Source organism: Barbatula barbatula (assembly GCF_947034865.1).
Source record: "Barbatula barbatula genome assembly, chromosome: 4".
NCBI classification, from domain to species: domain Eukaryota; kingdom Metazoa; phylum Chordata; class Actinopteri; order Cypriniformes; family Nemacheilidae; genus Barbatula; species Barbatula barbatula.
Genome location: NC_136768.1, coordinates 334,554 through 349,728, shown reverse-complemented (window position 1 = coordinate 349,728; position 15,175 = coordinate 334,554). Strand labels below are relative to the sequence as shown.

The 15,175-nt window shown below is 42.3% G+C and overlaps 2 protein-coding genes across 2 annotated transcripts in view; one reads left to right on the top strand and one right to left on the bottom strand.

Moving 5' to 3' along the window:
- The window catches only part of syn3 (synapsin III), a 30,045-nt gene extending 21,552 nt beyond the window's left edge, over positions 1–8,493 (top strand). The window contains exons 7-13 of the mRNA XM_079454765.1: positions 3,027–3,089; positions 3,395–3,537; positions 3,961–4,035; positions 4,121–4,223; positions 5,333–5,464; positions 5,540–5,670; positions 5,796–8,493. Coding sequence (XP_079310891.1) covers positions 3,027–3,089; positions 3,395–3,537; positions 3,961–4,035; positions 4,121–4,223; positions 5,333–5,464; positions 5,540–5,670; positions 5,796–5,919 — 771 coding nt within the window. The 3' untranslated portion in view covers positions 5,920–8,493. The remainder of the gene's footprint in view (positions 1–3,026; positions 3,090–3,394; positions 3,538–3,960; positions 4,036–4,120; positions 4,224–5,332; positions 5,465–5,539; positions 5,671–5,795) is intronic.
- A 647-nt stretch (positions 8,494–9,140) lies between these two features.
- rerg (RAS-like, estrogen-regulated, growth inhibitor) lies at positions 9,141–14,848 on the bottom strand. Its single transcript, XM_079454860.1, has 5 exons — positions 14,717–14,848; positions 13,687–13,833; positions 11,163–11,219; positions 10,972–11,045; positions 9,141–10,895 (listed from the first exon to the last, which is right to left on the bottom strand). The coding sequence occupies exons 2-5, from the start codon at positions 13,745–13,747 to the stop codon at positions 10,476–10,478; spliced, it is 612 nt and encodes a 203-aa protein (XP_079310986.1). The 5' UTR covers positions 13,748–13,833; positions 14,717–14,848; the 3' UTR covers positions 9,141–10,475.
- Positions 14,849–15,175: the final 327 nt, after the last annotated feature.

Genomic DNA, 15,175 nt, shown 5'->3' with positions numbered 1-15,175 from the left:
AATAGTAGACGCTCGTTGTGAGTATTTCGTCATTCCACAAATATTTCAATACGATTACGTCTGAGCCGAACATTCTTCATTTATTAGAGTATGCTGAGGTGCTGTTGATTCAGTTATGAAACCACAGAGACGTTCTGGTCTGACGGAAAATAAAACTGCTATATAAATACACACAAGCACAGTATTCTTGCACATTAAAAACATCAGAGTTTCATATGGGCCTGTTAACCAAATCCCATAATCCTCCAGTGTGGGTCTGAACTGACGAATTAGTGTAAATAATGTTAATCCTCCCTGCGGCGCTGGTGGAGATGTCACACACTCATAATTCACTTCTGTTTCTTTACTGTAACACTCATTCTGTAGGTGTGGAAGGTCACAGAATATTTGTAAAATTATGATTTCTTTTGAAAGTGTGTGTCATTCAAGTTTACATCATACTCTTCTTATCTTGTACAGCATCAGTGTCAGATGTTTCATTGTTATTTCATGTTTATTGTGTAATGTGTTCATGTTTGCTTAACCTTCAGAGTGATGTTGAAAGCACAGATGTGTGCACAAAACTTCAAACATACGCTGGCATTTACACATCCATTCTCTCTCATACACAGCGGCACTGTTTCTGGGACATTTCTAACACACATATACAACACATACATGTAGCTGTTTATAAAACATGATTTGTGATTTTTATAGCAGTTTCGTATGGTACGGTACAGCTCAAAATAATAGATGTTCAGTAGTTTGTCTAAATCTGGTGTTTTCTGTGAGATGATGTTGACGGATCGGGGGATAAACAGGACACTTAAGCATGTTTTATTTAGCATGGCAGAGTCTAAACTATAAATAATTCTGTAAACAAATTTGGACCTGAGGTTGCCTTATGGAAAGTTTCAGGAGAAGTGTTTATTTGACATCAGTTAACTTGTGTTTGCTTTACAGAAGTGTGTGTGTGTGTGTGTTAGAGGAAATGCCTGTCGTTTTATAGATGAACAGAGGAGCTCCGGGCACCAGAATCCCAACGGGGTCTCCGTCTGACTCACGGGGATGTCCAGAGTCCGTTCTCATTTTGTGTTGGTCAGTGTGGAATGTTCACTGTGATGTTTAGAGGAGGTTATATATACCGTACACTCCTAATAAGGGAACGTTTGACTGGATAATCATAATTCCCACCTTTAGCTTCATAAGACACACGGTCACATTCATGCTTACAGTGTCTGATGATGTCACCGTGCCGGTACACAAATTGTGTGTGTGTGCGCCTCTCATGGGTAACGGGTTGAGGATGATTATGCTGGAGATGAAGAGTGAAGGGTCAAAGGTCAGTGGGAGATGCGGGTGGGTGGAGGAAACAGGAGGCGGAGCTCCCACAGGAATCTCTGTCTGTATATAGACACAAATGAAACTTCCGCTAATTCCCTCATTCTGATTTACAGTGGACAGATTTGTCTTGAACATACCAGTGGGACATGCTTGAGAAAACTCAATATGTTTCTCTCTGTGAAGACCACGTCTAGTCATACACACCTTTCATTCACACACCCGACATGCAATGTCATTCATTTGATTCAGAATCAACGTTCAAATCAGACATTTGGCTGGTTTCATGTTATTTTACTGGACATGCGGCTGTTCCTGTGACCTCTAACCTCCAGAGGAAATGAGGTCATATCAGTCTATGGCTGTGTCTGGTTTTGGAAGGCTGCGTCCTCCGGAGGACTCATTAGAAGCCTGCTACGTCATTGAGGCTGTCCTGTTTCATATAAGCAGGTAGGACACTCAGTATGCACCGTTCTAATGCGACCTGCTTTCCCCAGAATTCTGAGGACACATGAGGTGTATCCTTCATTGCTAGAGATCGGCCAACGTCTGTTATTTGAATAAACCGCACATTCAATCCTATATGTGTCGTTTATATGTCAACAGGTTACAATTTGTGTCACGCTTTTTTATCTTAGCAGGCAGGTGTAGTAAATAGGTTTACAAGTGTTTAGTGATTTTTAAACGTTTAAAAACAGTAAGACAAAACATTTTACATTTGTTGAACTCTTCTGTCATCGCTTAGGGTAGAAAACAACCAACTTTCTAGGTCTTAAAATCATGTAGAAATAATTTTCATGTATTTGACAGGTGTGCGAGTGCAACGTGTTGTCATAGCAACGTGGTACTTCCTGTTTACTTTTCTCCCAGTATGTTTTATGAAGGACGTTTAATTCCAAGTTGAGAGTCCTCCGTATACCACATCCAGACCCCTGGAGGACACAACCTTACCAAACCAGACACAGCTTGTGAGTGGATCTCCAGTCAAGTCACATGTTCTGAGCCGATTTCATTTGGAGAGGGATCTCATATTGTGCTTCACATTTGTAGATGTGATCAGTGATCTGTTTTAGAGAGTAAAGGGATCAGCTGGAGTGAATGCTGGTGTTGTGTCAGAATCTCACACTGATGTGTGAAGAGGAATGATTCAGTCCTGCCAACGGGAATCTCACCCTACACTCTCTCTCTCTCTGTCAGGGTTCAGGTGAATGGAAAACAGTGTTGTGAATCCATTTCAAGTCTGGAAAGTATTTTTTGTTAATTGTTTAAACAGGAAAAGCAAACCTCAGTAGGGTCTGTGGTGGGCCGCAGCAAACTGGAACATTTTTGTAAGAAGGGAAACCAAGTGACGTTTCCAGTAAACTTGTAAATATAATGAGTGTGTTGAATGCTTTTACGTGTCCTTCACTCACTTCATACAGTCATGTGAGGAATTGTGTGACAGTGATTTCAGAGTTTTGTGTGTCTGTTGTGTGACGGTGGGCTGTGTTATTGATTCCTCCAGTAATGATCTGATGTTCATTCATGTCACGTCACTGTTCTGGGATCAGAGCTGCGGTCTATCTGCTGTTAGTTGAGGTGTGTTTGGTCAAGGAATGACTATTTGTCTGTGTAGAGTTTAGTCAGGATGAAACCAGTATGAAGCCAAACAAGCTGTTATGTCAGAGAGCAGTTACAGTAAAGAGCTCTGCTTCTGTCTGTTTCAGATGGCCGCTGCTTCATTTCCAGTGGTGGTCAAGATGGGACACGCCCATGCCGGCATGGGAAAGGTATGTCATCGCACCATACTCTGTTTTGATTGGTCGGTTGGGTTTGTCTTACTGATCTAATCATCAATATCTAAAGTAGCTTGACCTTGAGACTAGAAATAGCTTGACCTTTGTGACCTGCCTGAACCCCTGCAGTGACCTCACATCCCCCTGTCATTGTTTGATAAATGTGGAAGTGGAAAATGATGTGTGTTTTGACCTCATACATTAACATGTAGAGTAGTGAGTGCAGGTCACTGGGTTGTTCCTGAAACCCACAAGACGTCCTCAGATTATAATGTCTGTTTAATGTGTTTGTCTGACAGATAAAAGTGGAGACAGCCAATGATTTTCAGGACATCACCAGTGTAGTTGCCATCGCTAAGACCTACGCCACAGCCGAGCCATTCGTGGACTCCAAGTATGACATCCGCATCCAGAAAATCGCCAACAACTATAAAGCATACATGTAAGAACCATAGACGGGAGAAAATATGGACGTACTGTCTGCGACATCACCTGTTGGTTTCTGATGAGGTGTTTTGAACCTTAAAGTGGGCGGAGCCGGCCATCGCCATCTTAGCAGCGCATCACTCCCATCAAAAGCGCATCAAAAGTGTGCGTGCTTGTCTGTGTGTGCATATGTGTCGGGCGTATGTGTGTGTTGAAGAGACAAAGAGTCAAACCCTGGTCTGCTGTGATCAGACGCCTGGACACACTGATGCTTCATGTCAACAGGAGTTCATGGGAAAAGACTTTAGTGTATCTCTGAAGAAATGTTTGTGTCATCAGTCAGACAGAGAAACAAATAAACACCAGCATCTGTTGTGATGAGCAATGTGTGTGTGTGTGTCTGTCTCTCCGTCTGTCTGACTGTCTGTGTGTTTTTCAGGAGAACATCTATCTCAGGTAACTGGAAGGCAAACACAGGATCAGCTATGCTGGAGCAGATCGCTATGACTGACAGGTGACACACACACACACACGTGTCATCATTATCATCACACACACATGTAGATGTTGACATTGAGCGTGTGTGAATGTGTTGACAGGTATCGTCTGTGGGTGGACTCGTGTGCTGAGATGTTTGGAGGTTTGGATATCTGTGCTGTCAAAGCCGTTCATGGTAAAGATGGCAAGGATTATATCATAGAGGTTTGTCCTGTCACACACACACACACATCACGACACTACCCACAATCCCCTGAGGCATCACACAGATGTACTGGAGATCACTGGACATGTTTGTGTCTAAACTTGAGGAATCAGACACACACGCCGGTGATGTCAAAATAAACAAACGTCAGACAGTCGGGTCATGTGTTGACCTCATTCATCTTTTGTTTTTGAATCAGTGATGGTGGAAGTGTCATGTGTTATTGATTATATAACTGCTTCTGGATCAGTTCAACTGGAACGTCAAACCAGAAAGAGCTGGAATGTCCACACGGCACTTCCTGTTGTTATGATACCTGAAGTCAGCAACCTCTGCCGACCGTGTGTGTGTGTTTTATCTCTGGCATTAGTGTGTCAGTGTTAGATTGTGTTGCATTAGATCACAGTATGACTTCATGGGTTTGGTTTGATTAGATACGACACTGAACATGCGAGCGCCAAAGCAAACAGAGTGATGTCAATCCTGATTCACTTCTCACATCACCCAATAAGGTGTGATTCTCTCTCCCTTACTGAATCACTGTTACACATCTCACAGGTTTAACACATCAGTGAAATCTATTGAAATGTGTTCATGAAAGAAAACTATGAATATGTTTCCATGGCAACTTTTATGTTCCTGTCATAAAAGTAATGAGGTTGAGTGTCATTACCTACTTCATACGTCTTGTAGTGTCTCACACTTGATCAATTGCTTCTTAACTAGACATCAATTTGATTCAATTTAAATTACAAGCCTATAGCGCTTTTCACAATGTGCTTTGTTCCAAAGGAAATAAAAATAAAATCAGAAAATGTCAAATACAGGACAGAGCATGGTGTTGTAGAACAGCGATGTTAACGGAAATTTCTTAACCTTAAGCTAATCTAACATCACTGCACTTCAACGCAGTTTGAAAATGATTTATTGTGCAATAACAAAGAAAATGTCTTCAAAGGTTCACCCCGAACACTCCGGGCAGCAGTTATCATGAATGTGAAGTTGAAATCCTTCTGTTGTATTTCATAATGTGTTTGACAATAGCGCCACTCAGTGGCCATAGCTGTATACTGCAGTCTGAGCTCACGCCTGTGTGTGTGTGTGTCAGGTGATGGACAGCTCCATGCCTCTGATTGGTGAACATGTTGAAGAGGATCGACAGCTCATCTGTGATCTGGTCATGAGTAAAATGGCTTTCTCTCTGTTGGGCATCACCACACCACAGACGTCATCCACTAAGGTTCAGTATCACTGTCACTGAGTGATGTCATGCTGTGCGTGCGTGTGTATTAAACTGATGTGTGTGTGTGTGCAGTCTCCCGCCGGGCCGCAGACGACTCAACCCAAGCGGGCGCGCTCTGCCTCTACCTCACCCAGCCAGGCCTTCCAGCCGGGTCCCATTCCCGCCGCCGGACCCGGCACACAGAAACAAGCGCCACAGCTCAAGTAAGATCAGTCCACCTGTCAATCATTCCATCTCATGTAGACACACCCACAACTCCATCCACCCCTCCATGACAGCTGTCAATCATTAGCTGAGTGATAAGCGTGTGTGTGTGATTATGTTTCAGTAAATCCCAGTCGCTCACCAACACCTTCAGTGAGACGCTGCGGGGAAACGTCACAGACGACGAGGCCAAAGCCGAGACCATCCGCAGCCTGCGGCAGTCCTTCGCCAGCCTCTTCTCTGACTAAAACACACGCACGCACGTACGTACGTACACGCGTGTGCTCACGGAGATTGTGTTGGTCTGACGGCAGCTGTTCTTTCATCATCTGCCGTTAGATGAACATCATGTCTCGCAAACAAAACCCACTCCACTGACACTGATGAGAGATTCATACAAACCCTCTGCTTTATGACTTTCATTCAACATCTGCGTGTGTGTGAAAAAGACAGACGTAAAGTCATGATATACTGTAGAATCTGATGCAATCAGACTCATTGATAACGTATCAACCAGCAATATTGTCATCTGTACTGCTGGAGTCAGTCTTCCACACTTCAGTTTCTTCCCTTTACCAACTCTCACAGCTTCTCTCTCTGTTCTTCTTCAATATCGGCACGTGTGTCGGGGAATTCGCCTCCTTTACACCGCAGCAAATACTGTATGAGGGGAATTGTTGCAAAGTGCATTTGAATTCTTATGAAGCAATGCAGAAGAACCATCAGAAGATTCTTGATCTACTGAAATGAAAGAAGCCGTTTATAATCCATCACATGAGCTCTTGATAACACGTTACAGATGTGTAATATTGTCAACACGCTTCCTTCACATGTGTGTCGTTCATATTGTACAGTGTCTGAGAATCCAGTGAACAACCGTTGGTTTTCCTTCGGCTTGTTGAAATGGACCAAATTCTGAAAATGAATTTGTGGTTTCCCCTGAAATGGAGTCGTGCAGTTAAGCCATAAACAACGGAAGAAGAGTCTTTCCGTGGACGTGTTCGAATGCTTTAATGTGTCATTGATCGTGTGTTCATGCGTCTGAAGATGGTGATGATGTTAATAATGTGAACTTCTGGACCAACTCTTTCTTATGTGAATCGTTGTAACGCTTCAACTCTGAATCACTGTTATGGATTGATTTGATTCGGGTGACTCATCTGTGTTCAGTGTTTATCTCTCGCTGTCAAGAACATTTGCATGAGTTTGACTAGCATTTCAGTCTGAGGAGCCATTAAAGATCATGAGTTTAGTGTCTACCTCACACAGAAGGCCGTTGCACATTCAGTTCGAATTTGGCGTCCGAAATTTCTGCACGTTGAAAAATAAATACGACCTCACGTTGTGTCAATCACATATACACACTGCCTCTGATATTTTCGTCCGTCATCAAAAACTCTGACTGGGTTTGATTTTCTGCGTTTTTCGCATCCGTAGCAAGCATTTTGAGAGGCGTTTTGACAATTCAGAGACACCCTACAAACGAGCGCCAAATAAAAAAATAAATTCGGACTGTATGTGCAAAGACCTTGACAGTGAATATATGCAGAACAAAACAATAAGAACTGAAACACACACACACTACGGGACTGTAGATGTGTGAATCAAAGCCAGCTAATATTCATCATGTGCTGATGTCATATATAGGGTATATTAGACACACACACACACACTTTCTCTCTTTCTCTTCAGTAACACACAGTGACGTCATGATTTAATGTGGCATGTTTGTTTTTGTTGTGAAGAAGATATTCTGTATCTCACTGCTTCATCTTTAACTCTAATGTATGTTTGTGTCTTTTCATTTATTTTGTATATTATGCCGTGTTATTTATGGAAATGCTATTAAACGGTTTCAAGTGTTTAATATGACGGGCTCGTGCTTTACTTGTGTTTGAATCGTTGTGTGTCATTCAGAGAGAGAGAGAGAGAGAGAGTGCTGGAGGTGAATCTCTCATCTCACGCTGACGGACGCTCTCTGCAGGTATATTCCCTTCATGTCATGATGTTTTCATCAATATAGACCTTTTGTCTGAAGTGTAAGGAGAACCACAGGAGCGGATGAGAGCAGATGTGAGAATGAAGGTGTTGTGATCAGTCAGCAGAGGGCAGCACATCACAGACAAACATTTCATATGAGACACGCTTAAGACCTGGTAAAACACATCACACACGCACGTCACATGTTCTCAAGGTCCAGCAGCTCGCCATTCAAGACATCTCACATTGGTGACAGCGCGCACGCGTGTGTGTGTGTGTTACAGGTCACAAAGAGAAATGGAGAGTTGAAAACAAAGCCTTGGTCTCCATGGAAACTGCAAAGTCTTAAACACAAAGAGAGCGATGAGAGACAGTGTGTGGGCTGAACAGGCACTAATCCAGGCAGGTGTTTTCTGATACGCTCATGTCTTCCCATAATGCCTCTGGAGCTCAAGGTGTTCACGTGTCATTGTCTCTAAAGAAAAGAAGTTCTTCAGTCTGCTCAATAAGCAGATGAAGGATGATTTACTCACATATACTCACTGCTTTATCTGATATATATATATTACAGTCAGTAGTGAAGGAGATCTCTGTTATTTCTGTCTCTGTGCATGACGTCCTTTAGTTCTGGTGGAGTTTTCCTGTAGGTCTAATATTACCCACAATCCCGCGGTGGTTTAAGAGGATGATGTTCTTTTACAGTTCTCAGCGTTGCGTTTACGTGAACTGTGTTGTTATTGTGTTTTCTTGTACTGTCGTGTTGCTTTAGTCATGTAAAGTTACAGTGTGATGTCACAAGGAACGTCTCTTCAGGAGCTTCATGAGAATAAACAGTGAGTGTGTGTGTGTGTTCATATGTTTTGTGCAGCGGGTGGGCTCAGGGTCAGAGGTCAGGTGATGTGAGATCAGACTCGGTCCCAGCACAGGCGTGGTGCTGATGCTGTGTGTGTGTGTGTGTGTGTGTAATGTCTTCTGCTGAAGTGTTTAGTGTTGAGCTGCTGTTTATAGACATTTATGCTGCTCTGGCTTCTATTCACAGACACACACATGTAATTATCCTTCATCTGAACATGGCACGCCCTGTACACACAACACCCTAACACACACACATTATGCTCGAGTTAGCTGTTCATTTATATTTCATGTCTTGATATTATTTTTATTATCAGATACATTCTTGAGCACTTCTAGTGATGTTTGTCATGATCGTAATAGAAATATAATCCGGCAGCCCATAATACAACACTGTACTGATGATGATAACCTTTACATTCTGAACACTGTGTGTTTGAGGTTTCATTTTATTTTGCACAAACACTTTACAATGTGCATTCTCCAGACTTACATCCAGACACACAAACTTAGTAATGTTATTGATCTACACCAGAGTTCTGCCTCACCCTGATGCTTTGACTGTGTGATCTTCAGATAATCTTCATGATAATGATAAAGGAAAACTTTCCACTGAGATTAAAGTTATGAGACGGGTGAGTGTCACGTTTGTATCTTTCTTTATTCAGGCGCTGAATGTGTGTCAATGTCTTTTATTACACAGCTGGCTGGAATGCTTGATTCTGATTGGCCAGTCGCCAGATTTGCAGGTTCGTTATTCCCAGATAACACCTTTTAAAACTAATAACACACAGTAACCCAGATGCAGCAAATCATTAAGACAGTTTTTTACAAATGAAATATAAATATGTCTTTTAATAACAGATATGACAATATATTTACAGATGATTAAACCAATTTACCTGTTTGTGACATTTGAACATCGTTTCTGACCTTACAACAGATATTCTGTGATAACAACCGGCTGCTTGTACATTAACCTGCACACATTTCACCTGCTTCTCCTGACATCTCAACACAACTTCACTATTATCTTGATTCTTCTTTCCTGTCACTAACACACAAACGTCTGGTTTATTATCTCCGTGGGGACAGTCCATTGGCATAGTAATTTTATACTGTACATTTTATCCTCTAAAAATCATAGAAAACTTTTTGTATTTTTAGATTTGTTTCTGTACGATTCATTCGCTTTTTTGACCTCAATTTTGATCCCCACAGTGACATGAGTCCCCATGTGTTGGTGTGCATTCAGGTTTAGGTCCCCACCGGGATATAAAAACACATGATCTGTTTAATGTAATTTTCTGGAAATGTACCTGTAAAGACTGTATGTGTGACAGGGACTACACACACACACATGCATATATCTGCAGGGTTCTTTGTACTGTACACATTATCTACAATATCAGACGCAATATAAACACATACACACAGATGTGTGTTTTATCACCAGATTCACGTGTGTACACATGTTTTCATGAAGGCAGAAATGTTCATGTTTGTTCTTGTGTTTTTGATGTTAGGAATGTGACAGAACATTTTCAAAAAATCTTTCCTATAACATGAGAAAAATGTTGATGGCCGGTTGAGATTGAGACGTTCCTGAGGGCCGGCGGGCGGTTGTTCTCCTCTGATGTCAGTGAGTTATATGTGATGGGGATATCTCTGTTAACATTTCACTGAATCCTTCACTTCAGCCGTAAGAACAAATCAACAGACTGAAGAGAAACTAAAAATCACTGCACGGGCTCCTAGCGTTAAAAATAGACTTTTCATTCTCTTCCCCGAGGTCCGTTTAAAATGTTAACATCTACTGTGCCAAAATTCCTCCATCGATGACTCTTAGAATAAATGATTTGTTTTTCAGACACACGGATACCGCAGAAGCTTTGACAGACTTAACCACATTTAACTCTTATTGTGATTCGTAATGATGAGAGCTGTATGTTCACACATGTTCTCTGTGTGTTTAACTGCTGATTTTCGTCAGCATCTTGTTAATGGCCTGTTTGACGTGTGTGGTGGAGCTCCTGCGGCGGGCTTTGCCCTGTACAGCCCGTCGGCGACGCACCTCACGGCACAGCTCGTGAAAAGCCTCGGCCACGCCGCCGCCCGTGCCCACCTGATCCGAGCACGCCGAGCACTCGTAAAACGCACAGGCCATGTCCGCCGCCAGCCGCTCGCCCTCCTCCGTAGAGACCTGACGGGCGTGTTCCAGATCCGCTTTATTTCCCAGCAGCACCAGCGGGACGTGTTTGGGTCTCTTGACCTCGTCCAGGAATCCCTTCAGAGGCGTCACGTCCTCAAAGCTCCCGCGGTCTGTGATGTCATAAACCACAATGAAACCGTCCGCCCAGCGCATGTGACCCTCCTTCTGCAGCACATCCTCCTGACAAACATCAACACATCACTACATCCGATTGGACGGTGAAAAGTGGGCGTGTTCATGTGGTTGTGTGCGTTACCTGTCCAGCTGTGTCCAGGATCTCCATAGCAACCGTCTCATCGTCGATGTTGGCCTGATGGCGGTACGTGGACTCTGTGAGGTCAGTTCTCATTATGACACAGGTGACATCATCAGGTCATTTACGGACATACGTGTTTGAGGTGAACGCAGGAACAGACTGAAAGGTGTCTGTGTGTGTGTGTGTCTTACCAAGTGTGGGGTCGTACTCCCAGATGAAACGTTTGGTCAGGAATCTCACCACCAGAGCTGCGCACACAGACAGAAATCATGTGATGAGTGAGGCGATCATGTCTCTGTACTGTTTAATACGGCATTGATTCATGTTCATTGATAGATAAATGTGAATGCGTGTTTGAAGATGTCACGCTGTCTGACGCGTGTAACTGTGATGTCTGGAGGTGTGTGCTGTGCATACAGACGTTTTTAAAGAATTTCAAAAATCTGGTTATTTATGATGTTTTCATGTTTTAATTGTGTTCTTTTCCTAGATATTATGGCTTTATTCAAAACAAACCGACTGCAGTTTGATTGACATTAATTGGAATGCACGATAAAACTAATTTTCTGTCGTTTTGGAACCAAACTCTTCAAATGTATAGTACAATGCAATGTACGTCCCTTTGGATAAAAGCATCTGCCAAAAGCATACATGTAAATGTCTCAGAGCATCTACTGAAGCTTCATCATGAGTGTCTGAGCTGACCTGTACTCAACAACACACGTTAGACAAACACAGAGCATGTGAACACAGTCATTTCCTCACAGATATTCCTTTGGACCATCTGATTGATTTTGTCATCATGACACACACACACACACACACACACACACACACACGCACACACACACGCACACAAACGACAGTCTGATGTGATTAAAGTCATAATCAGAAACCTGAAACAGACCCAATCAATCCCAGAGTCTGCTGTGCAAACATTCAGTGTCATCATCACGCTGCTGTGTACTGTGTGGTTGTCAGGGTGTTGTTGTGTGGTTGTTAGGCTCCTCTGAATGGTTGCCAGGGTGTTATTGGTTAGTTTGTGTATGCTGGTTGTTTACATGACATGATTGAGTCACTTCCTCTGTATGACCCTCAATCAACTTTCCCACAACCCCTCTCACCAGCACACGTTCACCATCACACACGCACACACTGCTGTCATACGATAGATGTGAGTTTTATTGATATATTTAATGTTTTGAAAATGATAACACAGTTTTATTGATCATATTTATCACTTTCTTCTGCTATTTGATCAAATTGCATCAATCTAGTTTACCCTGAATACACTTGATATAAACAGATGACCATCACGACTGAACGTCAGAGCCGGATGACATGTAGACCGATGCAGCTCTTCTTTACAAACATCAACACAATACTGCATTCACACAAGCACTGTTCACTTCCCTAAGTAGGGCGCTTTATCGGCTCTAGTTTCACACGTGTGTGAAGGTGTAAAAGACTCAGATTCATCAAAAGCACTCGGAGCGATCCGTGTGTCCCACTCAAACCTCAGAATGATGCAATCTACATTCAACCCGCACAATGTGTAAGTGTGTGTGTGTGTGTGTGTGTGTGATTCATGCATAAATCACTGAAGCTCACAACACTTTGGGAATCTGTGAACACAACACCTGAAAGTAGGCGGGCCTTAGACAGGAAGAGACCATGTAAAATTACCAACCACGATTCATTTGTATTCATTGATAGTTAAATGTGAAAGCACACACAGAGACAGATGTGTATCAGCAGGTGCGTGCAGTGTCTTGTTTTCTTTCATGTCAAGAAACACATAAACATCAACATATGAATCCAGTGTCTGATCTCACAGAACTCAGACTGAGTTGACCAGAGCGTTCAGTCCTGTAAAGACGTGCGTGTGTGTGTGTGTGTGTGTGTGTGTGTGTGTGTGTGTGTGTGTGTGTGTGTGTGATGTTTTATTTGTGCGGTCTGGATGTTTGTAGGTTGTCATTTCTGCTGTGTTATTTTTTCATCTCATCAACTCACAAACACTCACAGCTCATCCGTACACAAACATCTGTGTGTTTTCTTTCATTACAGACCTGACACAACCAAACAGTTTCTCTTTTCATCCCCTTTAAACTATTTACAGATTCCTTCCTGTAACAACTGCTCTGGGTTTCATTACACACGCACACACACACTCAGCACGTCTGTGTGGATGTTTCTGATGCTGATGTGTCAGTGGATGGTTCTCTAGTCTTGTATGTTACTGTACATGTGTGAAGTGCAGGATGAGTAATGTTGTGCTCTGTGTTTTCATTCAACAGCGTCAGTAAAATGCGTCAAGATCTAATGAACAAAAGCATTAAGTGGCAGAAGAAGAAACAGTTGCCATGACACCTGCCAAACCATTCACTACACTGCAAGTAAACAAATAAACAACAATAAGACGGATGAATCAACTGAGAGATTCAATGCATCTCGTGTGTGAATTATCAGAGATTTTCTATTTGAGTCGATGAGTTCCCCAGACAGTGTAGTAGACTAAAGACATCAATGTTCAGAGCGATGAGATATTATACACTCCATGAGCAAATACTTTCATTTGTTTGTGTGTTAATGTAGCACTGAAGACGCCTGACGTGTGATTGAATGTTGTGTTTATATCCTCCTGTTTAAATCAATAAAGCCATGAAGACAAACTTAAATTATGTCTCGCTGTACTGCTGTCTCTCTCTCTCTTACCTGACTTGCCCACTCCTGCTCTGCCAAAAACCGCTAGTTTTACCTCTGGACTCTTCGCCATGGTGACAGCAGTCACGAAAACAGAACGAGCCAATCACAGAGCTGATAGAATTGACCTCAGCGGCGCTGTCAGCGACCCATCGCCAGCTGAAAACATCAACACATCACTCATTATATCATTATCAATCATTTGACTGAATCTCACACACACACACACACATGTCCTGTTTTGTAAACGAGAGCTATTCCACCGTGCAGACACGTGTTTGTGGGAGTATAGTTGTCGTTTTAAAGATGTTTGTATGATGATTCGTGTTGAGATTTTTAACAGTGAACATCAGCTCCTGATGCTCAGGGTCCTTATATGGTTGAGTTCTGAACAGGCAGCGGTTTGAACAGACTGAAGCATGAATGAAGTGTTGATGTCTCATCAGATTCTTGGCATCCACATCACATCTCACACTGGACATCAGTTAACATAATACGGATAATGTGGAATAACAAACATACGATAAGAACCATAACAATAAAAGAAATTCACCACCAGTAACCAGATGTCATAACGTGTCTTGTCATTGAGAAGGAAGTATGTTTTTCTGTATCCTGATGTTTGACACACACAGATCTGTCTCTGTGATTTCTCACAGTGTGTTCGTGCTGATGTCATGAAATCAGATGCAGGTCACAGGTCTGTAGACATCACACAGTTGTGAGTGAGGATGACCTTTATCAGGTCATTGATGGGGTTGCTTTCTACCCTTTACACTTCCAACCTTGAACAGTGCGCATAAACCTCACAGATGTGTTCAACCCTGACGTCATCTACATCGCTGTGACGCAATACCTGCGCCCGTCATTATGTTAGTGATAGAATGACATGTTATTTAAATATTAAAGTCATATGTAATAGCTTAAATGACATTTGCTGCTTTAATCGTCAATATATATGTGTGTGTGTGTTTTTAATAGTAGTTTTAAAGACTCGTGTGTGTGTGTGTGTATATGAGCGGTAGTAAAAAGGTGCACTTACCGTCCGATCGTTCAGATCCAGCAGAGATCAGACTAACTTAGACCAGATCTGATGATGCGTGCGTGGATGTGGCTGCAGAGCTCAGACACTGTGCGTGTGCGTGAGTGACGGATCCGCCCACACACTGACGTCACGCGCCATCAGCGAAACACATTGACGCAGCAGCGACACCTGCTGGATAGTAATACACAACACACTGTTATATCTGTGTAAATATAAATGTGTGCTGTTATGTACCATGAGCGTATAAACATACGTTTGTGATATTTAAACTCGCTCATAAAAGAGGGAAATATGAAAACGAAAAACATTAACGTAAGATTATAACTTGTTTTGCTATACCGTATTTAAAGCTCTAATGGACAACTGACTGTTTTATCATTTCTTAATGCTCTCAACTTCCACAATTAAAAAGGTCAATTTATGAATGTTCCAGGTGTATAATATCATTTTAACAGT

Coding starts and splice junctions, on each gene's coding strand:
- rerg (XM_079454860.1), bottom strand. CDS start 13,747: ATGGCGAAGAGTCCAGAGGTAAAACTAGCGGTTTTTGGCAGAGCAGGA. Junction 11,220..13,686: donor AGCAGGAGTGGGCAAGTCAG/GTAAGAGAGAGA, acceptor CTGTGTGCGCAG/CTCTGGTGGTGAGATTCCTG. Junction 11,046..11,162: donor GGAGTACGACCCCACACTTG/GTAAGACACACA, acceptor CTGACCTCACAG/AGTCCACGTACCGCCATCAG.